Genomic DNA, 26,822 nt, shown 5'->3' on the forward strand with positions numbered 1-26,822 from the left:
AATAATCAAAGATTTAAGTATGCTTCAGTAGCCACTGAAAGAAAAAGAAAAGCAAAATTGATAAATTCAGTTTAATTGCCAACACTTTGGGAAGGATCAGGTAGCAGAGATTTGGGGGGTAATTGTGAGATGGCAAACAACACAAGTCTCCTAAATTTGTGCTGCTTTATCCTGTTAAAGGATAAAAGTCATATGCTAATGACACAAGGACAAGAAGGACAAGTACACAGAATACATTCCAGACACACATTCAAGACCAGGTAAAATCTTGCATGCCAAAAGACATGCACTTACCTCCAAAGAACTGAGAGCAGACATCACAACATCTCTGTTGTCATCCTTGAGCCGACCAAAAATTGCTTCTTCTATGAAAGCCTGATCAAAGCCTTCCTGAAAAAATAAAGGAAAACAGAGTCAAAGGAAAAAAAAAAAAATCATTTGTCGGTAGAACAGTTTACAGGCTTTTAATGAAGTATCTGAATTCTAGTGTAAGAGAAGTGGTAATATCATCTAAATGAAACCTCACAGGCAGACTAACTTTCAACAGCTTTTCAACTTTCTTTCAAAAGAAAGAAAACTAGAAATATTCATTAGCTTGGATTTTATCTTAGCATGCAAGCAGCTTAATAAACAAGAACTCTATTCAAACTCCAGAACATGGGAAAATGGTGACAGAAGCCTACTGAAAACACCACGGAAAGCAGTAAGGATGACAAAGGCACAGTTTCACATACCACTCATCTTCAACTGGTAAGTCTGGTAAACAGCTTTTTGAAGACATTTTACGTTAAGTCAGTTCTGTAAGTGAGAGATTCAGACACAAACCTTTGAAGTTTCAATAACATCTTTCAAATGCTGAAGAGCCAGGACCCGCACAGCGGGCTGAGGATGATTCAAACTCAGCAGAAGAGAGGTATCAGAGTCTTCCAGAAACTGAAAGACAGATTTCAGTGACCCCATTGCATGTTAAAAATACTTTAAATACATGTAAGGATAATGGGAGACATTCTTATAGCAATTTTTTGTACCAGAAGAAAACCTGCATAATCCCAACCTAGAAAGTTAAACTACGGTACAATGATGTTGTATAACTGTTTTAAATTTGTCTTCTTCACTAATGCAGACAGTTTTTGGAAGACAGCTTGAAAAGTACAGTAACCCACAGACACCATTATGTCCTAGAAAAGCATTACACTTATCTAAGGATTCTGAGAAAGCTCTAGTGACAATGTCAGTGTGACAGAGCACAGATAGAAACTGTTAAAAAGGCATCCCTGCTAGTCCAATTGCGTGCACTTATCTCAGGAACCTTAAAAGCTGGAAGAGAGTCATATGCCTTTGTTCTGCATGCTTTGTTTTTCTGTTAATCCACTTGTTACTCAGACACAGAATCTGCGCCTTTGTTAAATCAGTACAAAAATACAGGAAGCGCTTCTTTATGTAGTCTGTCATATTTTCCTAAGTGCTTTCAATCATTGCAAACAACAGCCATAATACTAACCATCTCTTATAATAAATTCCTTGGCCAGATCTGTTGCAGTAATGGTTATTCTGTGTTAGGCTGAATTTCAATTGCTCTTCAGAAATGGCACAGGAAGAACTCAGTGGTCACTCTATTCTTCCATGTTACCGACTGTAAACATTCATAAAATCAGTTCAAGAAAAAGGACCAAGCCATCTTCTCTCAAAAGTGATAAAGTTGTTTGTCAGCTTTCCCAAAACAGACACCTCTGACACTGACAACATCCTTAAGTAAGATGAGGCCTTGCTGGGCACCACTGTGCTGTCACCATTGACCACTACGGTGTATGCAGTGGCCATGTTTCTAAGGAAAAAAAATTATTGGCAGCAATTGGAGCTGGTGAAAATGTATAAATTTAAACCAGGGAAAAAAGCTCACACTCACAAGTCCTTATGATAAACAAAAACTTAAAAGATCTGAAAGCTTTTATTTTACCACAGTTTTGACCAAGCTCCTCCCCAAAATATTTAATCAAGTTGGGTTATTTTTTTTTTAATTTGTTTTTTTTTCTTTTTTGTGAGAATGGTAGGCATTTTATTTATAAGAAGGAATAGAGAGCAGAACTCTGTCAAAAATCAGCCTTCTGACAGTATAACCATATAAGAGCTGGGACCACAATCCTACCTACCTCGTACTTGCCACAGCTTAATGAAAGTGAAATAAATTGATGAAAAAGATTTTGGTCAGCCTCATCTGTGCAATCTTCCAGGTGCTTCTCCAACACAGAGTCTAAGGCTTTAGGATACCTGCCAAAAGACAAAACCATCAATATTTTCTGCAGAGGCTTATAGAAAAACATGTATTTACAAGAGAAATGCAGGGAAAACCAAGGAAACTGAATGCACATGCATTCATCTGAACCAGGTATTTTAAGTGGCTCAATTTTAAGCAATCAACCATTTTGTCTTAACACAGATGAACGATATGCAGACCACTAGGATACATAACTAGCAGAGAAGGTCATGCTACAAAGTAAAGAGCTGTACAAAGCCAGTAGGTCTGTGTCCATGTATTACAGTGATAACAAAATATGTAAGGACAGATCAGTAAAACAAAACTCTACGGACTGTGGGTCTGTCATAGAGAAATGGAACTTACTTTCTCTCAAGAAGTCTGATAAGAGGAAGGATCTTTTGATTGAGTGCAGCCATTTTGGTGGGATTGGATTCAATCTCTGTACCATGGGAGATAAACTCTTCAAGGAACTTGCTAAAATTACAAACAAAAGGAAAAGCCACCATGTTTTGCATGGTACTGTTCTCATTACTATTATAAAGCACAGTGCTTAACAGGTTGGGATTAATATACATTATTTACTGCAAGTACAGATTTGCTCCTGGCCTGAAGTTTCACTCTGTCCCACAATTACTCCCACAAATGCTAAAAGAATAGCTCTTCTGGGTTACTGAATGTTTAAATTTCAAAATCCACAAGCGGATTTAACTTATGAACTCAGAAAAACATGCTCATATAATCCTAATGCCATTGTTGGGAATTATTTATTATTAAACCAGAAGTGACTGCAGCACTGTGTAAGAAAAAGAACTGAATCAACTCACGAAGCCAACAGGCAATCTAAATCCTTTTCCAGTGGTATACTCTCAAGAATAGCTTGAAGATGCTTGATGTAAATGTCATTTTCTGTCTCCTCGGATTCTTCTTGCTCCTCTAAGGACAATCACGAAAGAGGAACAACAGTTAGAGAACAGCCCCTTCATACTGATTAAAGCAAACAGCTTGTCCAGGCATCATCCTCTGGTGAACCAAGCACACAGCTTGAAGACCACAGTGCTCCTTGATTACTAGCACCAACTCTCTGTGATCCATTAGCAATGCCAATACCAATGTCATTAAAATGCCAAAGCCTGGAATGCTGCCAATAAATTCAAGCACGCTTTGGAATGTTCCAGACCTGCTGCTAAAAGCTGTGCCAGCAACTTCCCTACAGCATTCCTTGGCGTGAATCTGGACCTTTTTAACAAAAGCTTTCCCAGTCGCGATTCAGCAACAAGGCCACAGTGCAGACTCACTAGTGCAGACACAGGCTGCAACTGCATGTCAGTCAACCTCGCTGCCCCAAACTGCTCCCAGGCACATTTAATTCACTGGGTAAACACAGCTCTCCCCTAATTAAACCACATATGGAGTACATGCAATCTACCCAAGAATGATTCCACAGTACTACAATACACCTCTAAGAGTCAGAAAAGAGAAAAAACCAAAAAAACAACTGGAAAAACAAAAAGCAAACACACAAAAGCTCAATCGGGTCTTCACATGTATTGGTGCAGTTTCAATGGAAGAAGCAATTACACAGCTGTGACATTTACCACAGGTATCTGTCCTTAAGGCTAGCCCAAGTTTTAAAAAGAACCTGTGTTAACTTACCGGTATCACTTTTCACAATGGTGTGAACAAGGTGAGGCAACAGGTAGCGGAGAAGAGGAGAGACATCATAACCTGCTGACAGGCCTTGCAAAAGCTTTACTAGTTCTGGAGTTTTGCACAGATAATTAAATGGCCTGCACAATGGAAAGGGGGAAAAAAGGAAAGTATGTATACTCATCTGGGTTACAAACACTTTCAAAATCACGCAGACTTCACGAGGATTCAATTTTCAGCATCAGGTAACAGCCCCATTGTAAGCAAACACTTTAATGATTCAAGGGGCTCCACTTCCTTAATGCCGAGGTTTATTGGCACATATAACATCCAAGAAGAAAAGAGAGTACTGCCAGTCATGTTGAACACAGCTGCTGCAATGGCACAGTGAACTTACCTAAGCTTTTTGCAAAGTTGGTAGTACAAGAAAAAATACTTGTATGAATTGCAGGAAGAGATATCCTCACACTGCAAGGAGTGTATCCAGCCTGGGCCCGGCAGTAGCAAAAGGGATGGGAAGTAATTGTGCAATGACAGATCCTCTGACTAGAAGCCGCTTCCCCTTCTGCTAACACAAAGCTTCATCTTGTCTCCTTTTACACCCACCTGGCTGGATGCTACATGCACCAAGCATGCCTCTCCTTAGGTCCTCACACCTGTGCTTTTTAACCTATGACAGTGTTCAAGTATCTGGAAGGTAATCACTCTGTATATCACTCATAAGATTTTTCCTATTGGAATACCCCTCTCTGCCAGCAAGCAAATTCCATGTAGCATGTAGGACTATGTTCAAATGCATGTTAACAGCACAACCCAACTGTTCCAGGGCAGGGCAGACAGATGGGAATGCACCTACCACATGTTCCTCCAGGAGAACACCTCACCTGAAGTGAGACCGAAGAAGTGGTGGTATAGAAGCACTTATGCTTCAGGCAGTAAACTACACAAACTCAAAGCCCTTCCACTAAGGGGCAGAACTTCTTTGCACTTTCCAGAAAACCTCCTACTTGACAGGATTCAGTTTTGCATATTGACATCATTGACCTTACTAAGAGAAGTAGCAGGAGAAGGACCAAGAGACGACCTGCTTGCACCACTGAGACTCCTTTGCTATAGTGAGCATACAAATTTTCAAAGTAAGCCAAAGGAACTTCCGAGCCCTTTGAAATGTCATTTACCAAAGCTTCTGACAGGGAAATATCCCATTAATGATGAGGATATAAAAATTTCAAATTATCAAAGTGCAGTTTGGAATTTTAGAAAGTGGGAAAATTTGATTCATGTAGACTTACTTTTTCCCAAGCTTATCTCCTTTCTGAGTTTGTAGAAGTAGGTTCAAGCAAGCCAGCCCATCCCTGATTAATGAGGGCACTTTAAATAATGTTTTGCTTATCTGGACCATCAAGGAATGCACCAAGGAAGTCTCCACTGTCACTTTTACTGTCATCTGGCAGATTATCATATATGTTGCAGCTCTGTAATCCTGTACAGAGGATTTCAAGCCCTAGAAAAGGAGATAAAGGTGAATTTTTAACACAGAATAACACGAAAGAGTACATTAACATAAAAACAATTTTTATTCTGACACCCACAGAATCACACTACGTTCTTTTCCATGCGTTAATGTTCAAGGTATTTATAAATCCAACTTCCAAGAAGAAAAAGCTGTCATTCAGGGTGCTAAGATAAAGAAGACACATTTATTAACTACTGCTCTGTTTGTTAACAAAGCCAACAGTCCTGGAGGAGAGAGGATATTAAAGCAGCCTTGTCTACCCTGACTCCATTTCCTCATGATTTAGCATGATAAATCTCACAGCAAAGACATTCTTCAAACAGTGCATCCATTTCTCACAGCTCCATTCCTCATGCAGAGTAGAAAACAGTTCTTAAAGTGCTCATCTGAGGTGTGAAGAAACATTATTTCCCATGGACCCTCACCTGCCTGAGGTTTCAAATCAGGTTGAGTGGTACAATATGTATCATACAGGATGTCTCTCTCTGATGCCTGCAGAACACTGTACACTGCATCACACAGGAAGGAAACAGAGCTTCACCTACCTTTTGGATGTAAGGGAGCAGCAGAGAGACCATAGTGTCTGTTATCTTCTCTGCAGCTCCAAGAGCTGACACAATGGTGGAAGCATAAAATACAAGGAGAACTCTCAGTTGAGCTGAATTGCCGGGACACTCTGAAAAGACCTGGATCACAGAAAAGTATCAGTTGTTCAGACGTCAGGACAAGTGGAAATGCATCTATGGCTTCCCTCCAATCACCAGAATCTTAGAAATCCAGCCTGTAAGCTCCACCAGCTCCTGCTGGCACAACTTAAGTCATCACCTCTCGCAGCAGCAACCCTCACCAGAGGTTACTGCTCCTCCTCACAGATACAGCATATGGAAATGGGTGTCAGTGTAGTTAATCAGAATAAAGCAGCCAAAATCCCTCGTGATCTTGGTGTACTGCTCAAGACTCAGAGCTGGACAGCCAAGAAGCAAACTGGTATGTTTAACACCTCCTTCTACACCTATGAATAAACTCTGTTATTGTGTGTGCTTTCCTTAGTTTGACAGCAGATGCATCCCAGTTCTCTAAATAACTGGAACTGTCATACATCTTACCCTTCTGAGACTATAGAACTAGCCCTCTATTTGACATCAGCTGAAAAAAACCAAATAAATTTTCCCACCTTCTAACATTCTCAATTTTAAGTTCTCAACTATATTTGAAGACATATATTTAAAACACCCAGGACAACCCCCCGGAGAGACATGGAAATTCAGAGCACAGTTACAAACTAATACCATGAGTTTATGAAAGAAATTAAGACAATTAAGTACTCTGAGGCAACGCAGTATGTAATACAGTATTGCCAAATTCTTTTGTCATGGCTCATTGGTACTCAGCTATTTCCTTATAAGAAGTTCTGACAGACGGTCATCTTCACAAATTATAATAAAAGAAATCTTCATATTGTTTACTGATAAATGAGTCATTTTACTCTTTGATATGTAGTTCAAAATACTAAGAAATAGCACACTACTATACAAACATGGGGAAGACAAAGTGACAAAGAACAACATTCTAGAACAAATGAACAACCTTCACAGATTTTGCCACCAGCCTGCAGATGAAATCCATGAAATCCAGGTCTTTGTAGCAGTGTGTAATGACAGTACCCCTTGCCAGTGGGACTCCAGGTTTCTTTACACAGTGAAAAAAAGTAAAATTAGAACACTCAGAGTAAAGCAAAGCACAGAAAGTAAAAATTACTATTATCTCTAGATTAATCCTACTGATCAGTTAACACCATTTAAATTGAAATAAGTACTGGATATCCACACATGGCTCTACAATGTTTTGCGTCTAAATTAAGACAGATGATGAAGAGAATTACATTTAACCTACATGCAAATAAACATATATTTTAGTAATTGATGTATCTTCCCAGCAGTAGCAAATACTTACACCTTAAAAGCATGCTTTAACTTAGACAAAACAAAGAGTAAAAAGTCAAAGCTTTTTAGTATCAACTTCATCTCTAAAGAAAGATAACAGAAACAACAAGTGGGCATCCAGGCTCCATTCCTGTAATTAGATCTTTCAGCACAGTTCCACAACTAACCACATAAGTTGGTGGACCACATTCATAAGCAGAGTAAGAGTCAAAATATTATTAAATAAAATCCCTCAAGCTCCTCCCATTTTGCATCTGTTAAGTACTTTACCCTTATTGGATCCATCCAATGCCACTTATGAGTTGGGCTTTTTATATCTAAAAGTTGAATAACTCTCACAAATAGATTAGTCTCATGATATGGCAGAACACAACCAATCAAACTGTCTTGATTGTAGAGATGAATGTGAAATCTAAGGAAAAGAACATACATATGGAGTTAAAAAGTATCTGGAAGTCAAAAAGGAAAAAAAAAACCCATCCACATTCTTCTCCAAATACCTTGTTTATTTGCTTTTAAGCAAGACCTGACATGGTTGTGATACTGACTCAGAAATATGGTCCACCTACAGTCCAGAAACTCAAGGTGGCCACCAGCTTGTACGTGCTAGAAGAAACAGTGCTAGTCCCTCTTTTCCCTCACTATCAACCATTTTAGGGCTCTGTATGACTAACAACTACCTTAATTTCTTCTGCATAGATTTCAATATTAAACCAGATGTTACAATAATCTAGTATGAATCTCAGTATAACAGATGTTTAAAAAATTGTGATTCAAACGCTGTATCAAGAAAATCACCCATTCTTTCATGGTAAGTACTACACTTTCTGGATTTGGATAGGTTAATTTCTATAAATAAATACAACATCACAAAATACTTGGCTGCTTTTTTCTTCACACCTTCTAACAAAATCTTGAAATAAGAATCGTTAGGGCTTATGGTTCACAGTTAATATTGAAAATTTGCTATTTTACAAAGCCCACTTCTAAAAGCACAATACCCTAAGTGCCTCTCTATGTCTTTTGTAAGATGCCTAGGGCTGGGCAACTTTGGTGAAAGCTAGGCAAGGAAGTAATAGCTTTTATACAGAGTACCATGACATGTTAAAATTTTCACAGAAATTCACCAAAAGACAAAAATCTAATTGGCAAAGAAGAGCACCTGGCCCCATAAATACTAAGCCCAAATGCACATCATTAACATTTTGACCTGTATTTTCAGACAGCTAAAGTAAAATTATTTGAAGTTTTTGTCATTGGAGAAAAATAAATCTTGCATTTCTAGCCTTATCTATTGACAGGTAGGATACTCAGTGGATTACCTGTGAATCAGCCATTCAAGGCACTTCTGGGCTGGCTTAAGCATAAAGTAAGGGGACAGATGAATGAGGAACAATGAAATATTCTTATTCAGCTGCTGATTTACTGCTTTAGTCTGAACACTGCGTTCAAGGCCTTTGGATGTGGAACTAAACAAACTGGACTGGAACTCTTCAAATGAAGGATCAATCCCCATCAGCTCTTCTAAGCCAGTGCATCCTGTGGGGAAAAAAATAAAAATGGGAGGGATGCTTAAAACCCAACAGTTTTCTTCTCCAGTCCTACCTTCCTACCTCCTCACTGGCATATCCAACTTTTTTGCTATACTGGTATATGTCATCCTCACCAAGCAAACCAAAACAAACAGTAAAGACACCTAAGACCAAAACTTAATATACTTGAAGTATTTCTTAACCAACAAAGAAAAACAACATTAGCAACTATCAGCAGAGTGCTCTTGTAGCACTGAAGGCCAGCAGCATCCTGGGTTGTGCTGTCCTTGAGAGCACAACCAGCAGGCTGAGGAGGGGGGAACTGCCCTTTCCATTTGTGAGCTGCAGCTGGAGCAGTGTGTGCAATTTTGAGATCATCAGTGGAAGAAAAACATTTCCATATGGATGTGAGTTCAGGAGAGGAATGCTGAGATGGTCCGGGGACTGGAAAACAACGTACAAGGAAAAGAAGGAACTGGGTTTGTTCAGCCTGGAGAGAGTCAAAAGGAAATCTTCCTGCTGTCTGCAACTACTTAGCAGGATATAGTGTGGGTTACCAAGAAGATGGAGCCAGACTCTTCTCACAGATGTGCAGTGGAAGGATGGGAGGGCAACAGTTGCAAGCTGGAACATAGGAAATTCAAAGTCAATGTATAGGTTCTACTTTTTCTAACAGTGGAGTGATCAAACACTGGATCAGAGGTCCAATATTGGATCAGGAACCATAAAAACTCCATCCTCAAACTCAGCCAAGCAGTTCTAGAGGAACTATTTAAGAAACTAAAAATATACTCTGTGTTGCATCAAATATATATCTACAGTCCTGTTACTTAAAATCAGTACATGATATCAATCTGCCTATCAATAACAAAACAGCTTTCTTATTCAAGAGTATCACATTCCTGGATAAAATTTTATACAAAAATGGAAGAGGATAAAGCATGAAGAATTTGAAGTGTGCCAACACTTCAACTTCAAATGCTACTGCCACTTCACATTATTTGTGACCATAATGTTACCCAAGAGCAGGGCATCAGCATGTTTTCATGAAACACAGAATTCAGGTCAGAAGGGACCTTGGGAGGTTTCCAGTCCCAGGCTCTGCTCAAAGCAGGGTTAAAAGGGTCCCCAGAATTGGACCAGGTTGCTCAGGGCATTGTCCTGCCAGGGTTTTTTTTTCCAGGCACAATCTCCCTGGACAATCTTGTTAACTGCTTGACTGTCCTCACACTGAAAAATCCTTTCCTTCTATCCAGTTTGAACTCCTGTTCTTTCAATGTATGCCCACTGTCTCTCCTGTCCTCCAGCCATACATTCCTGCGGACAGCCTGGTGCATCTCCTGGGAAGCTCCTCAGAGGTAGTGGCAGGCTCCAGTGAGATCCATCCAAAGCCTTCTCTTCTCCAGACTGAATGAGACCAGAGACATTCCTCCCACGAACGTTCTCTTAATGGGAAAATTCTCTAGTCCTTGAGCATCTTGGGGATCCCTGACTCTTCTCCATCACCTTATCCTTACATGCCCAGAAAAGTGCTCCTAGAGCCACTGCTCCATGGTTTTCCCACGGACTGGAGTGATGCTGACTAGCCTACAGCTTTTTGAATTATTCTTTTGGCCTTTTTAGAATACGCGCTTGCCTTTCCTATTTATCTTGCTCCAGATTTTTTTTTCAGAGATTTTTTTAAAACCAGTGGCATCTAAGCAGCCAAACTCACCGATGGCAAAAAAAGTGTCCCTGTCAATAGTCGCGGCTTCCTTGCAGTTGAAGAGCAGCGATGCCACCTCGCTGCGGTCCAGGAGGCTGGGATCGTTCTGGGGAAGCGCCAGCCGCTTCAGCTGCTCCGCCAGGGACGTCATGGCTCCGCGCTTCGGGGAAAGGAGCCTCCGGAGAAAACTGGGGACAGAAAAGCACGGCAGGCCCGCGGATGAAGCAGCCGCACGCAGAGCAGCCGCCTCTCCCGGCCCCTTCCCGGCCCCGCTGCCGCTCGGGGCGCGCACGTGCGGCCAGGCCGGGCCCAGCCGGGGAGGAAGGGGGCCAGCGCCCGGCAGTGACGCCTGTCCCTGTCCCGGTCCCTGTCCCGGTCCCTGTCCCGGTCCCCGCCACCGACCTGGCTCCCGCCGCTGCCCGCCGGGCCGCACGTGGGCTGCGCGCGCCGCTCACCCGGAAGCGGCTGCTCCGGAGGCTCGGGAAGTTCCCGCCCCGCCGGCGGGAGCCGGGCCCGGCCCCGGCTGCGGCCCCGGCCCTGCCCTCGCTCCGCCCCGGGCAGCGGGAAAGGGGCTGGAGGTGCTGGGGGAGAGCTGCAGAGCGTGAGCCAGCGGCGTGTCCGGGGGCCAGGGCACCCTGGCCGGTGTCAGAATGGTGTGGCCAGAAGGACCGGGGAAGGGATCTCCAGGTCCTGTGTCCCCTTCTGTGCCCTTAAGTACAAGGAAGACACTGAGATGCTGGAGCGAATCTAGAGAAGGGCAGCAAAGCTGGTGAAGGGTCTGGAGCACAAGTCCTGTGAGGAGCAGCTGAGAGAGCTGGAGGTGTTTAGCCTGGGGAAAAGGAGGCTCAGGGGGACCTTCTCACTCTTTACAATTGCCTGGAAGGAGATTGTAGGCAGGTGGGAGTTGGCCCTTTCTCCGGGCAGCAAGGGACAGGACAAAAGGAAATGGCCTCAAGTTGTGCTAGTTTAGATAGGATAGTAAGAAAAATTGTTTCACTGTAAGGATGGTTAGGCCTAGGGAAGTAAAGGAGTCACCATCCCTGCAGGTAGTTAGAAGACATGTACTTTTAGATATGTGTCATTTAGGGACGTGGTTTAGTGGTGGACTTGGCAGTGCTGGGTTAGTGGTTGGACACAATGATCTTAGAGGTCTTTTCCAGCCCAAATGATTCTATGATTCAGCTAAGTATGTGCCACGTCCAGGAATGGCCATGCTGGCATGTAGCTGGTCTCCATGAGGGAAGCAGCTATTGTGGCCATTGTGGATTGTTTCATCCATCCAGGCAGATGCTTCGGAGGGCAGTGTCCCTGTGGAGGCATCATGCAGGTGTGGGGCAGGGGCCAGCCTGCCTGCACTGAGGCAGCAACCAGTCCAGGCACCAGCCAGAGTGTGAAGGCAGCAGCAGTGGAGAGATGGACAAGCCTCAGTGAGGTGTCTGTGGCGAGGCTGCTGCTGGCTTTGTGCTGAGCTCAGCAAGGCAACAGCCCAGGCTGGGAGTGGGGATCCACAAAACATCTCTTCAGAGATGGAACAACTAGAGTTTTCCACCTTAGGTTTTTTCCATATCTGGAGTGAGTGATGTTAGGGAAAATGCAGGATTCCCATGAGCGAATGTATTGAAAGCTGCGGTAATGTGTGTGGGCTAGATCCCAGCTGCAGAACCACAGAATGATCTAGACTGGAAGAGTCCTCTAAAAGCCATCTGATCCAGCCCCAGAGCAGGGCCAGCTTAGAGCAATTTGCTCACAGTTTTGCCTGGTTGTGTTTGGAATATCTCCAAGAGTGGAAATTCCATGGCTTCACTGAGCCTCTCATCCGAGATTTGCTCACCCTCAGATTAAAAAGAAATTTCTAATGTTAAAACCCATGGTATCTCCCATCAGTTTGCATTCAACATTGCAGGGTTCTGCACCTGGAAGAGGGTGCACAAAACCAGAAAGGGAACATGGCTTGTGGCAAACCAGGAGAAGCCTGGCAAAAAATCAGAAATAAAATGTATTCCAACTGATGTCAGCAGATGGACAAAATGATACCAAAGATAACAATTCCAGCACCAGTTCTGTAAAACTATTTCCATATATTGTTGTTCTCAACAATAGATGCAATATATGCATAGCTTCATAACTATGACAGAAGTAACAGATTTGTTTGTAAAGCTGCTGTATTTGGCAATCATTTAACATGCAGTAGAAATACAAAATGCTGATAGAAGTTTGGTACTGCAGATAATTATTTAAATGCTTAATTTTATCCACTGGGAGTGTCCACTGATTTTGACATTTTGTTATTTCTCTGATTTATTTTGCTTGTGTTAGGTTAAACCATTGTAGGAGTGGGAGCAGAGGGAAGAAATGCAGCTGGATATCCGACTCTGTGCCTGATGATACTTACCAGTGACTTGTTAGTGTGTGTGTTAACTCTGTATCACGTTCCCTCTGACATGGTATGATCTGGATGTAATGACAGCAGTTGCTGAGCTGGTAAGAGTTGCTACCACTGCAGTTATAACAGTGTTAAAATGTTTGGAGGATATAACTGATTTAACAGGAATTGATATTATTTTTCTGATTGTTCTAACACTTGAGATACTGATCATCTAGCAAGGGAACTGGCTGGGGGTGGTGCAAACCAAAAGGCCAGTTTTATTGCACTTTTTCACATTCCCTGTGACTTCTGTGCATCCTTTTCTTCCATGAAACTTTCATGTGACCTTACTGCTAGCATAATTTAAAACCTGCAGAAGTATGCATGTTTCCATGCCTAAAAATACCAAACATTAAAATATCTAGAAAATATGCAAGGGGCAGAAAGTTGGTTCTAAAACAAGAAAATCAGTCATGTTTGTTTGTTTGCTTGCTTTTTTTTTGCAGGGTGGTTCATTATTTAAATACTCTAGCCAGAAAGATAAACTGGAAGCTGTAAATGCTGAAATGTGTTCAGGTTTTCCAGTACTCCTATCCCACTCTATTCTTTCCCATGGAGAGCTGCAAAACAAAGGTTTTATACCTTTGTGCTTTATATTCCATCCTTGTTTGGTTCCAAAGTAAAGCTGGGTCCCTTTGGAAGTTAATTGGTGGAAGAGACACCTTATGCAGAGGGAAAAATATTTGTTCTTGATTTGATTATAAAGAAATATTTTGTGGAAAAGTATAAGCTCAGAAAGTCTATTAGGAAATATGCTTAGTTGGCTTTGTAATTATCCAGTGTTGAACTTGAGCCTCGTGGAAATTTGGTCCATGTTGGAGTCCAAAGAGGTGCTTTTTGGAACTGAAATCCAAACCTGTTTCAAGGAGTCCCTTTATTTTCTCTTCACACAGATGGTCTGTGTAGGTGAAATTCTCATAGCCACACTGCAGCTGAGATCACCTCTGCTGATGGCTACTATGAAACTGCACTTGAACGAATATATTGTCTGTTAAAATTCTTAGAGTCTTAGAATATAAATTGTCACGTGCTAATTTTTAATTGGGAAAAAGGTGATCTGTTTCAAGCATTTTCTGTAGGTTATTCACTTGTAAGCATTGGTGTGTTTGAAATGGTTTGGTTGAGAAAGGCAACACACATTAAACTTTTAATGGTCTTTGTATTTGGGTGAGTTTGTGGTACTGCTGGAACAAATACAATGGATATCTTTATATAGCTAGAGGTCTAGTGTTTATGTTCCTTTTCTTCCAACTCACCTCACCAGCTGTGTGTTAAGCAGAGCTTCATCTGCCTTGGTAAGTGATGCAACACAGCAGGAAAAGATTTATAGAATGAAGTGGTGCTGAGGAGCCCTCATCATACTGTGTGCATTTCAGAGGTTTTATGCAGACCAGATCTTGTTCTGTCTGATCAAACTCCTGTGAGTTCCTGGAATGCATCTTTCTGGTTTGGTTTCATTTGTAAGCAAGAGATGGGGAGGAATTTCATTTAGAGAGGAAAAGGGAATCCCTTCTGATAGAAGAAAAAAAAAAAAAAAAAAAAAAAGGAGTGTTCAGTAGCATTTGATTGTAATACATCAGAATGAATGTGAAGGAATTGAGTACTACCTATGCAATTTACTGCTTACATACCAAGTTACAGTGTTTGTATTAAATCCTCTTAAGCATTCTCAAATTGTTATTAATTTATTTACTAGTATGATGCTTCTTTTTTCCTTCTGTAATCTAGTGAACCACCATGATAATCAGTTCTGAAGGAGACAGAAGAAAGCCACCTTACCTGTGCTTCTCCATCACTTGCTAATTATCTTGGTGTGTTCCCTGACATTTCCCCATACCATTTCTAATTGGGAATGTGACAGTGCCTGGCATCTAAAATATAATCTGATTGCAGCATGATGAAGTAATAGTAAAACCTTTCTAGGATATGCAAAGGAGATTGTCACTTTCTTAGAGTGCATGATGTTCTTTAATGTTTTAAGCAAAAGTAGGTGTTAACAGATTCGTGTGTTTAATGTGGGTATGTGGCTGCTAACTAAACTGTAAATCAATCTGTGTTTCAGAGCAGTGGCTTAAACATCTTGTTCACCCAAAGTAATCTCATTGTCAAGGAATATATATTGTGTTTTGCTGTTGGTTTTAGGAGGCATGCTGAAGTTTTATAGTTTGGGAGGCTGTGCAGTTTAATCTGCTACTCTGAGCTAATCCATGTCTTTTGTTCTTAATTCATGTACATATCTGCTCCCTATTAGAAGATTGTAATTTATAAGAATACACCTGTGGTCTCTGAATTTATAGTTACTGTAGTTATCAAGAAGATCAGTGCTTTATTGTGTTCTTTAGGCTGCATTAATCTATTTTTCTCTCTTTTCAGTTCTTTCTGTACCCTGTGATGCTGCAGCTGTCACTGTTCACCAGTGGGCATTGTGAAATGATGAGGCAGTACCTTTCTGCAGGGTACACATTGATAAGGCCTTGAGGCTCCTATTTCCTTGGCTAAGCTTTTGCTAGAAGCAAGGAGATGGGAGCTGTTTTGTTGTATAGTAATGCACCTATCTAAAATGAGGGAGGTAAGATTTGTTTTTCCTGTCTGCTCTTTCTCCCATAAGGGCTTGATCTTTTTATGCTTGCATCAGTGAAACTCAGGAGTAATTCTGATGAGGTCAATGAAGCTGTATGAGTGCATGGCTGATGTAACTGGAGGCAGGCACAATCAAGCATAATTCATAGAATCACAGAATGGTTTGAGTTGGAAGGGACCTTATAGATCATTTAGTTCCAACCTCCCCACCATGGGCAGGGACACCTTTCACTAGGCCAGGTTACTCAGAGCCCCCTCCACCCTCACCTTGAACACTGTCAAGGTTGAGACATCCACCACTTCCCTGGGGAACCTGTTCCAGTGCCTCACCACCCTCACATTAAAGAATTTCTTCCCAACATCCAATATAAACCTACCTTCTTTCAGTTTGAAGCCATTCCCTATGTTCTCTCACTACAGTTCTTGATAAAGAGTCCCTCTCCAGATTCCCTGTATCCTCCTTCAGATACTGAAAGGTTGCTGTTAGGTCTTCACACAACCTTCTCCAGGCTGAACAGCCTGTGTTCATAGGAGAGGTGCTCCCATCCTGTTATCAGCTTCGTGGTCTCCTCTGGACTTGCTCCAGCAGTTCCACGTCCTTCTTATGTTGGGAACACCAGAGCTGGAGGCTACATTCCAGGTGGGGGTCTCACAAGTGCAGAGTCGAGGGGCAGAATCCCCTTCTTTGCCCTGCTGGCCATGCTGCTTTGGATGCAGCCCAGGACATGGTTGGCTGTCTGGGCTGTGAGGACACATTGCTGGGTCGTGTTGAGTTTTTTGTACACCATCACCACTCAGTGGTTGTTGAAGTTACAGAGAATTGCACTTCTCACTGCTGGATTAGGTCTGAAGGGAGAAAAATACTTGAATTGAACAGAAGGTCTGGAAGAAGCTTCCCTGCTAGGCAGTGCATCCAGTACATCATTGACTAACTGACCACTCTGGCAGGCAGTGTCATGTTTTCCTGGATGTCCTTGAAAATCTTTTGTAGCTTCCCCCAGCCATAAATTCTCATGTTTAGTAGCATTCCAGATCTAATAATGAATAGAAACCCTCTAGATGTGGTGGTGGAAAGATGTTTTGGGGATTTCACTGTACTAAAGGCTTTCTGATATGGTAAGAGACTAAAGGCTTTTGAATCAAAATTGCTGTAAAGGAAGCTTTTAAATATATATTCTACATAAGGAGAAATAAACCCAAAATAAGCCAACTAGCTTCAGCTAGACACGCGCAGAGAGAGCATTGTCTTGAAAAAGGTAGGCAATAGTCATCTTTGTAAATCCATTTGTATCCATTTGAGGTAGGTCTAGTTTATCCTAGGAGCATCAGGGAGAGGAAGGAAGACAAATGGAGGTGGTAAACAACGGAAAAAAAAAGCTGTCCTTTCAGTGCTGAGCTGCTTGATGGATTGTGACTTTTTTGTTTGTGTAAAAAGTCAGCTAGAAAGTTGGATTATAGAGACTGCATAACAGTTGCAATGAAAAGTAGGAAAATGTCTCTCATGATTGCTGTGAATGTATAGTCCTTTGTCATGCTTTGCTATTTCTTAGGCTGGGGAATACAATATTGCATCTATAAATTAACTGTTTATTATTATGAAAAGGTACCTGTGCCAGACAATCTACTGAGAGAGTAGGTGTCATAGATCTACTGTGGGGTAGTTGTGTGTCACATTGTTTAATGCATTGGAGTGTAGCAATGTGGCCATTGGGGACTTGGATGTAATAAACAATAAGGAAAATGTTGTGTACTAGACATGTCTCATTGCTCATAGCAGGGCTGTAAACAGTAAAAGAGACAATAAACTGAAGGATGGGAAGGAGGAAGAAGTGATCAACAGGGAACATGCTTAACACGCTTTTCTTACTGCATGTAGAGTCTTGCTATCACCTCCTTCAATTGCCTGTTAATCAAGCAATTGGCAGGTGTTGGAACAGCAGCAGATCTCACTCACCTGTTCCTGACCTGCAGCTGCTCAAACCTCTATTTGCTTGTCAGCCAGCCACTTTCTGGGTCTTTTTTAAAAAAAAAGTTAGGCTGAATCACAGGTCTTTCCCTGAAGAAGAAATGGTGTCGTTCCTATCTGAATGCACTAAATACAAATTTCAGCCTTTTTCCCTGGCTGGCCACTGAAGCCCGTGCTGCTTACATTTCTTAATTTGTCCCAGTCACTGCCAGTCCATGGTCCTTTTCTATAGCTGGTGAATACATGTTTTGAACTACAATAAGCTCAAAACTTTATATGATAATCCCTGAAAACAGGTATGATCCACATTCTGTAGCAGAGAGGAGAGTATTTATCTGCCAGTTTTGCTGCTCAGTTATATTCAGTTACGTATTTTGTTTATACGCTTTCTAAAGTTTAATTATTTTGCATATTTTTTTGTGTAGGAATGAGTTATGTGTTCATGTAATGCCTAGCACAGTGGCACTGTAAACACTGCGAAAAACTGGACATTTTTTAATGTGTGTATATAGATATGTGCATACATATATGAGAGATATTAATACTGTTATATTTTAAAAGTATTAAAGAGTTCAGAAAGTGCGTTTTCATGATAGTGAGTCACACAGAGTATCTGCAGTCACATAAATCCCCCAATCTTCTCTGTACTTCAGTGCCATTTTAAAAAATGTTTGGCTTTTGTGTTTGTTTTGATTGTGAACTGGAAACTGTTCATGCTCTTATGTATTGTGGGGATTCCTGGGGGAAAAATACCCCTGTTATTAGAAGAAATAGTGTGTTAGATGAGGGTATGCATCTGGGTTTTACTAGTAAGCCTACATCTCCAGATTTGCTGATTACTAGAAGCATCATGTTTTCAGACTTAAAATAGTGGCCCTGCTGTCTCTGTGCCTTGCAGCCTTGCATAAAGTAGTCTTGACAACTGGAAATGTTCTAGATAACTGCTAACAGCTCTTACTGACAAGTGTATGTCAGTGGTTTCTCCACTGTGTTTCTTACTCTCTGACACTCTGCCTGCACTGTCCATACTGGGGACTTAAGGGAGTTCTCTGCAGAGAAGCTACTTGAGAGAGACTTAGAGACCCTGTCACATCAGAGGCAATTCCTTGGATACACAGAGACAAGGGTACTATTTCTGTGCTTGACAGAAAGGCTTGACAGGCACCTAGTATAGGGCTAGGAAGGCAGCCTGGACTTGAACATGTAGGGAAGGGGAGAGTGAAGCACTAAGAATCAGGTGCTTCTGGCATCAGTATGCTGATACCATTTCTTTTAAATAAGCCTGGTGGCAAAACACTTCCTGCTGTCATACTCTCAAGTACTGCAGGGGAGAGGTTACACTTCAGAACCTTTCTCACTTTACTTATGGTGTGATCCCTTTGGTTTGTATTACCTGCTGATTCTTAACAGTGTGGTGATGTATGTGCCTCGTTTTAATTTGCAGGGGGGCAACAAAACACTTTGAACAATTTAGGACTAATTCAATCCAAAAAATGTGTCTAGTCTGTGTCACTGTAACATGTTTAATGACTCGTGTGTGTGAACTGCAACAGACAGATCTGAGATGCAAAACATGATGTTATTTCTTGAGCAGAAGCTGTAGGGGTTATGCAACTGCTGGGTTGCATTGAAAGCCTTTAGTGCTTTTCTTAACACTGTGTGTGAATTGTCTTCCAATTCAGAACCTATTTATAATTACTAAATTTATCATTTATTTATAATTAGTTGTAGGGCAGTTATCTTAAAAAAAATCAAGATCACAATTTAATTCATAGTGGACTATGCCAGAGTTTTCCAAGCTGTTTTGTATGTGTCAGAATGCAGACTTTATTTGCATAGTCACAAACCTTTCTTCCCAGAAATTGTGCTTTGTTCTGTGTGCTGCATAAGCAGTGCTCAACAGCTTTGTGATTCCTCTTCTTTATTCGGTGAATGTCTGTTGCACTCAGTTGAAGCATGTTCCCAAATACATAATTTATGGTTTTCCGCTCTGGTCATCACGTTATTTGTACTTGTCTTCAAGTATTCAAAATTGATCCAGTATTTGATTTCCACACACTTCCTTGTACTTCACAGTATTAGTATTATTCCTGGTCTATAGAAAGAAAACTGAGGCACATGCTCCAAATTGCATATACTTCAATTTCCCCACACACTGGATAGTTTTAGGATAATGAATGCTGTTAGTGTGGAATTTGTCTTTTCCCTTAAGTACAGTTACATACTGCACTTTTCCCCACTGAGTAAGCCTGATGGTTTGAACCTTTAGGCCCAGCAGAATCCTCTATTTTCTTGGTATGTCTGTCATGCATTGCTTTAAACATTCTCTTCTGTGATTGGAAGTGCAGTGACTCTCCCGACTCCCACCACTGGTACGTTCACAGTAAAAAATCAGGCCCTACAAATTTAGGGCCTGAACAGCCTGATCTTCCATAGATCATCTCTGTGCCGAGGTTACGTATGAAAGTGGTCCAAGAGGGATTACTGATCTGTGGGGAACAAATGAAAAAGTGTCATGCTGTTCTAGAAGCACATTCATGACAAAATTAATTCCCCTAGAGAAATCTAAAATATATTTGAGTCCATTAATAGGAACTGCACAATGAGCTTTCTGCAGAATATTTTCATCAGGGAAGATGTGTTCAGATTGTATCTACTGAAAAATTAATGTGGGAGTTTGTAGAAATATATGTGGAACCTTACAGGCTATAGGGGTAATTTCACCTTTGTTGCTGACTCCACCTCCAGTAACTGTTTATATGAACTGGAAAATTACCTAGAGCAGCTTCTGGCTTAGGAAAAAACCCCACACATGTTGAATTTGGTTCAGTTGTGAAATTCTGGAAGATTACAGCTATTCCAAATTTAGCTATAGGACACAACAGAAATCTAGATTGCCCTTTAGCACAGGTCCACTGCATTTATCCTATAGACTGACTAGTTTCAAAGTGAAGAAACATTTAAATGCTTTCCTGTCCTCCTTTGCTTATGCTTAACTGAAATTAGGCAGGGAGAGAGGTGAGCCAGTTAAGAAACAAAGGACTTCTCCACATTCAGAGGGATTGAGAACAGACAAGAGCCTTCACCATGAGTGGGTTATTGCTGGTAGATCTCAAGAGCAACCAGTCTGATACTGGAAAGTGTGCAAAACTGATACTCGTTTCTCCTGACAAAAGAATATGTCTGAAGTTGGTGAGAGGGATCATAGCTGGGAGGAAACAATTGCCTTTAGAATTGGAATTGGAAAATTCAGGCCTTGCTGTTTTCACATCAGGCACGGCAGGAACATTGCTCATTTTCTCAGTGCCAGTTCTTTATGCAGCTGAGTGTCAGAGTAAAGCTTTGTTGGACAGCATGCAAAGACAACAGCTCCTGAAAAGGGAAATTTGTGCTATACATAAAGAACATGTTATCCCTGTTTGGCAGTAATTCAGGTTCTGCCTAACGCTGCTGTGTATAGGGATGAATTTACTGCTTTTATTGATCTTTGTATCTCTCCTGTGGAATGAATAATAAGTAGATAGTATTCGTTTTTACAAACTGGCAATTTGTTCAATCACGTTGCCTTCTTGAGTGTGTAACTTGAGTATCATTGATGTCAGTGATATTACACTTGTGTATCTGGAAAGAGAAATGAGGGCATTGAGACTGCAACTTGTCAAAGGTCAGTCAGTCAATCTGTACAAATGCTGAGTTTAGAACACAGCAGTGTCTGATATCCTGTGCCCATAATCTCTACCTCATACCTCAGTGATTTAAAACCTGTGCCCCTCAGATAACTGTTGTCTGGAAACTCTGACTTAGTTGACGGTGTTTGTTTCTAGATAAGTAGAGGCATATTGTCTTTGCATTCCTTATCTCTCACATGCTCTCCTCTCTCATTGTGACCCAAACTATTGCTGAATGATGTGGTGCCATTTTAGATGATAGTCTCAGGTAAATCATTAAGGGTCACAGGCTGGCCTACAAAGGGATTTTTTTAACTGATTCTATTAATGATGTACAAATTGTATCATCAGTTGCAGCTTTCACATTGCCCTAGTCACACAGTTTCTTCCTTGCTTAGTATCTCTGTGTGGTAAGGCTAAGCCAACATAAAATAGGAACACAAACGGTTCTGGGAACACACTATGTGAGAAGGTTTCTTCAAAAGGTTTGTAATAGGACATGCTATACCCCTAGTCCTGCCCCTTGCATTCTCGTCACTGAACCATTTTTAAAATCCTGGATCTGTCTCACCATTTTTTCCGCTCTTACGCCAGCCCTATTTGTAGTTTCCCCACCTGTTACTGTGTGTATTGCGTTGTAGCTGACTCTATGTTGCTCCACAACTTCAGTGTGCCAGCAGACTGACTGCAGTGTGGTATATGTTACAATATACTTTTCCCAGTTTTTCCTTTGCCCACTTCTAAATTGTGCAAAGCATCTATCAAAGCTTCTGATATTATTTAGTTCATGATCTGTCTTTGTGAGTTGCACCTACCCTGACAAGAACCATTAAACCAAAAAGACATCCTCAAGAGGCTAGCTCAACGGATAAGGGGCTTCAGGTATCATGGTTCCTTATGAATACAAATGTGTCAGTATGTGAAGTTTGAGGGCTCTTCTCATTCATGAAAGGTATGGTTTTGTGCGGTGCTGCCTGGCAGTGCCATCGCCAGAGGCTTTGCCTGGCTATGTTACATCTTTCAGCACTCACGTTGCAGTTTGTGATTGTTAGTACGTATCACAGTACTGCCGAGTGACTTTGTGGCAGAGACCAGATGTTGATTGATTCCTACTGGTACCTGCCCTGAACCCTCGCTGAGAACCAGGACCACCTGCTGTGCAGGATGCAGAGCTCTAAGCAGGGCCCTACAAACAGTAGGAACACTGCCTCCAGGGTGTAAGGGACCCTAAATGCCTGAGCAAGCCTGACATCCTAGAATAATGCTAGGGTATGTTTGGGTGCAGGCCACACAGTCTGGAGCGGCGAGCATGGAGGTGAAGGGTGTATGATAGGTAAAGCACACCGTAATTATCATTTTGGTGTCAATTCCTTGGGGCTTTTAAACAGACAAAGCCTCTGCTCCTGAGAATTCTTTTCTAGGTGGACATTAAGGACCAAAGGAAGCATTGCTGACACTGTTTCAGAGATGGCAGAGTGCGGCATGATAAGCTTGTTTCTCTCAGTGAGAGTAGTCTGATGAGCTAACACTCAGATTTTTGGGAAAATTTTATCTGACTTGACTTGCTCAAGGTCACATAAGGGCATCTTAAGCTGGCATCATCACACCACGTCTCAGCCCCGTGATTTTCCTTCCGCACAAAGGGTTGGCAAAATCCAGTGATGTCAGTGCAGTCAGCATTTTCTCCATACCCCTGAAGCCCAAGCTATGCTTTGGTAGTATTTGTTGGTCCCATAAATGTTTCTTGCTACACTTCATCCATGGCTGAATTCCAGGGACAGAGTAAGTCGTCTCTATATATAGCTGATGAAACACTTTGGGATCTTCTGACAATGACAGTTGTTACTATGAAGCCAGCAAGTGAACTTTTTCTGTTCTTTCTTAATTTTTGTTTCCAAACCTGTCACTTGAAATAATGTACTTTTAGAAAAGGATTTATCTACTGCATAGATAATATCACCATGTATAAGTAGTATGGAGATTTTTCAGAGTCAAAGTTTGTGCCTCTTGGTGCTAAATGTGGGAGGGCTAAATATGCTCAGTGCCCACAGTGCTTTTCCTTAGCTCAGACAAAATCACGGTTTTGGTTCCCGGATGTATGGCCCTGTTCTCTGCTCTCTTTCTTTTTTCCTTATGTATGTGTTAATTTCAGAAATAGGAAGTGAGTTTAAAGTTTATTCATGCTACCTTTACATAATGAATTTAGTTCCTTGGTTTTCTTCTTTTAGTGAACTTACATTATATTCTGTTTCTTACATTGAAGAAGGCAGGTTATATTTATTGTATTGCAAAAAAACCAAACTCCAAAACACCTCTAATAAATGATGAATACATTTTATAACACACCTTAACTTTCTGCTTAGCTTTGTTAGGGAAATTAATGCATAAATTTTTAACAGAATCCAACATTTTGGCCCAATCTAAATTATCATTTTCTTAAATAATTCAGATTTTTGTTGGTTAAGCTTTAAACTAGTGGATATTTGCTACAAGCAAAAGTATATTTTATGTACAGTGACAGTTACGGCGTGCTTTGAAAAGAAAAGGGCTTTTTCATCCCTCTTTTAAGATTCTGTTAACAGTTTACACAAAAAAATAGTCACCTTGAATTTATTTTTTTTTACCTTTCATTGACTTCTTTCTTGAGAAAGCATCCTACTGTTCTTTTTCACAAAGAAACAGGCTGTGACTATGACAAGATGATTACTTAAAGACTTAATGAGTGATTGAGTTCTCATAAGGTTCTTTATCTTCCTGTGGCCTTTCTGAGACAGTTTTGGCAGATACAAACTATTGTGTTCCTACACAGGAGGGTTACAGCTGAAAACTAATGGTGACCATTTCCATGTCAGTTGATTGTTTCACAGGCTATTATTTAAGTAGAGAAACCTGGCTCATTTCTTATTCTAGATCTCATTAAGTTCAAATAGAAGAATGATCTGGTGAAACATTGTTTGCAGTGTTCAGCATTTTTTAAGTTTTAATAAAAGTTGTCAGTTTATTCTACAATTTTGTGAGAGGGAAGCATAAGAAACATGTTGAAGGATTGAAAGTCTGAGAAACAGTAAAAATGCAAAGGAGAGAATTCTTGAAAGAATGATATGATGGCTTTTAACAAGTAAATGAATGTTAAATATAAACTCTGTGAAAAACTTGTAATTTCATTAAGAAGAATGATGAAGATTGATGTCCTTTAGCCAGAAAAGCCCTTTGATTCTCAAGGAACTTCATGGAAAGCATACCAGAAGGCGTTCACTTGGGTGGTATTCACTTGTGTGAACTCACAAACCACCTTCTCTTGCTAGGAAAGGTCTGGCCTTTTTGGTGCTCCTCATGCATGGGAAGTGATGCCTGGTTGCCACAGTGTTCTCCTGGGTTCAAGGCATCATTCTCCTGGATTGGCCCTTACTAGTGTATATGTAAGCATGAACTACAACTGCACACCTATTGCCAAATAAAAGACAAAAGTAATTGATAATTCAGCTCTGCCATCTCCATTTCTGATCTCCCCCTCCACCTTACTTCTTCTAATCTGTTTGGCAGTCATGAGTATTCTTTCGTCTTGTCACATTGTAAATAACCTGTGTCATTTCTGCCTTAAATATACTTGCTGGCTCTCAGGTGTCTTGCCGTGTCAACTTAAAATTCCCTATTCATATGGTTCATTGTGTTTCTTTCTCTATTTGAGGCTTTTGTCCTTTCTTTCCTGCTCAGGTTGCTAATTTCTGCTTTGGTTTTATTTTCTTTCTCCTTAGGCACACATAGTTCATGGCTGTTTGACAGCTTTATTTGGGATAGTCCTAACCTACCTCTGATGTGAGAAGATCCTTAGTGAAGCAAACTTATTCATACTGCTGTGCTGGGCACAGCTTTCCTATTCTCTTGTTGAGCTGAAAGAGGCAGCTCTCTTTCCACTTCAAGTTTGGCTCTTTCCACTATGGACCTCCATTCATATGCTTCTCATTACCATCCACACAGTTAGTTTATAAAATTAAATTAAAGTAGTAAACAAAATACCAGATACTCCTTCTAAAGCTCCATCTATAAATATCTCTGCTGCCTACTCATTCTGTCTGATTAAGAGGCAGTAAGCAGTTAGTTAGAGAACCTAAAGCAGGTCAGATTCCATCAAGATAGGCTGGATTTTTTTTTTTTTAAGTGAGGCTATTCCATTTAGCTTCCTGTTTCATGGGTAAAATCCCCAATGTTCTCCAAATGCATTCTGACAATGTTGAAGCCTCCTATTTTGACATTTTCAGAATGAAAAAGATTTTTATTCTGAAATATTTTTTGATCCAAAATGGACTAATACAGCCTAACCTGGCTAATATAGCCAAAGTGGGTCTTGAAATACTTGATTTTTTTAATCTCTCAGACTAGCTGAGAGATGCTATGGTTCTGGCTGTTGGTTCCTTGGAACAATGAAGACATTTTGGTTTTATTTGCTTTGTTATCAGGTACTGTTTACCTGTGTACCAAGTAAACATGGGAAAATGAACAGTACCTTTGCTGCAGTGGCTAGCTATGTTTTGAGAATATTCAGTTATTTTATGAGAAAAACTTAATAGCCTTCTTTCAGAATTCTGGAAAATTTGGGTAGAATGTCCTTTGACTTCTAGAAATCTAGGCCTGGGTCTGATTCCAGTCCTAATCCACAGTGTGATTGGATATTCTTTGTCAAATAAATTCTTTGCCAAAGCACCTCAGTTTTTATTTCATGACATAGGCACCCTGGCCCATGTTAGAGGGTGAGGACCAACACATAAAATATGGGTTGTAGCTAATACCTCCCTGTATGAAGCCATCAGTACCTTTAAGGTTCACCTGTAGTGCACAGTGGGGACTGGTGCAGAACCATTTTCATCCATGTAGATCCCCAGACAAGGCAGTGCCAAGGAAAGGCACAAAGCTGGTTGCAGTGGCTCACCTTTAATGAGGGAGTGCATGGAAGGTCCCAGGTTTCATCAGTGCAGGAGAGCTCTTTGCATGGGGGACAGCTCTGGGTCACAGCATTACAATTTATGTGTGTACTTCTGGGACTCCTCTGACTTCTTCCTGCATTTCCTTAAGATACTTTTCCTGTGCTTTATATAGCAAAAAAGAAGAAAAGGTTTTACTGACTTCAAAGGCTTGAATTATCATTTATGTGATTGCAGGTAGACGTGTATTGCAAACCAAAGGTGACTACCAGGCTATAAAAATAAACTACACAAATTACACCAGCATACATATAATGTATATGTACATGAGTTATGTTGTTTTGTAATTGCTATTTGATATTGTCTCAGAGGATCCTAAGAGAATGCTCACCTGTGTTTGAGCAAAAAAGTCTAAGCATAGCATTTACTTTGTTACATAGGTGGAAGTGTAGCAACCTTGAGAATATTTGCGCTGAGCAGGGGAAAAGCATGTGGTTCTGTCTGGCTGCTTAGATTTGGAATTTCATTTTTAGACTGTTTATCTCACAATATGCACATCAGTCTTTCAGAAGTTCAGCTGGCTTTTATTGCATGAGTTGTTGCAATCCTCTTCTGAATTCCAATTTGCAACCTTAGTGCTGCATTTACGAAGTTTTTTTGAACT

General features: G+C 40.9%; 1 protein-coding gene across 1 annotated transcript in view; it reads right to left on the reverse strand.

Annotated features, from left to right (window-relative positions):
* Positions 1 to 11,060, reverse strand: part of HEATR1 (HEAT repeat containing 1) — a 36,749-nt gene extending 25,689 nt beyond the window's left edge. Inside the window, exons 1-13 of the mRNA XM_069010328.1 lie at positions 11,003 to 11,060; positions 10,610 to 10,788; positions 8,686 to 8,902; positions 7,634 to 7,775; positions 7,008 to 7,109; positions 5,966 to 6,106; positions 5,197 to 5,408; positions 3,911 to 4,044; positions 3,082 to 3,190; positions 2,621 to 2,731; positions 2,151 to 2,268; positions 826 to 933; positions 295 to 390 (exon numbers count right to left, since the gene is read on the reverse strand). Coding sequence (XP_068866429.1) covers positions 295 to 390; positions 826 to 933; positions 2,151 to 2,268; positions 2,621 to 2,731; positions 3,082 to 3,190; positions 3,911 to 4,044; positions 5,197 to 5,408; positions 5,966 to 6,106; positions 7,008 to 7,109; positions 7,634 to 7,775; positions 8,686 to 8,902; positions 10,610 to 10,751 — 1,632 coding nt within the window. The 5' untranslated portion in view covers positions 10,752 to 10,788; positions 11,003 to 11,060. The remainder of the gene's footprint in view (positions 1 to 294; positions 391 to 825; positions 934 to 2,150; positions 2,269 to 2,620; positions 2,732 to 3,081; positions 3,191 to 3,910; positions 4,045 to 5,196; positions 5,409 to 5,965; positions 6,107 to 7,007; positions 7,110 to 7,633; positions 7,776 to 8,685; positions 8,903 to 10,609; positions 10,789 to 11,002) is intronic.
* Between the last annotated feature and the right edge of the window lie 15,762 nt (positions 11,061 to 26,822).

The sequence above is a fragment of the Aphelocoma coerulescens genome, chromosome 3 (genome assembly GCF_041296385.1).
Source record: "Aphelocoma coerulescens isolate FSJ_1873_10779 chromosome 3, UR_Acoe_1.0, whole genome shotgun sequence".
NCBI lineage: Eukaryota > Metazoa > Chordata > Aves > Passeriformes > Corvidae > Aphelocoma > Aphelocoma coerulescens.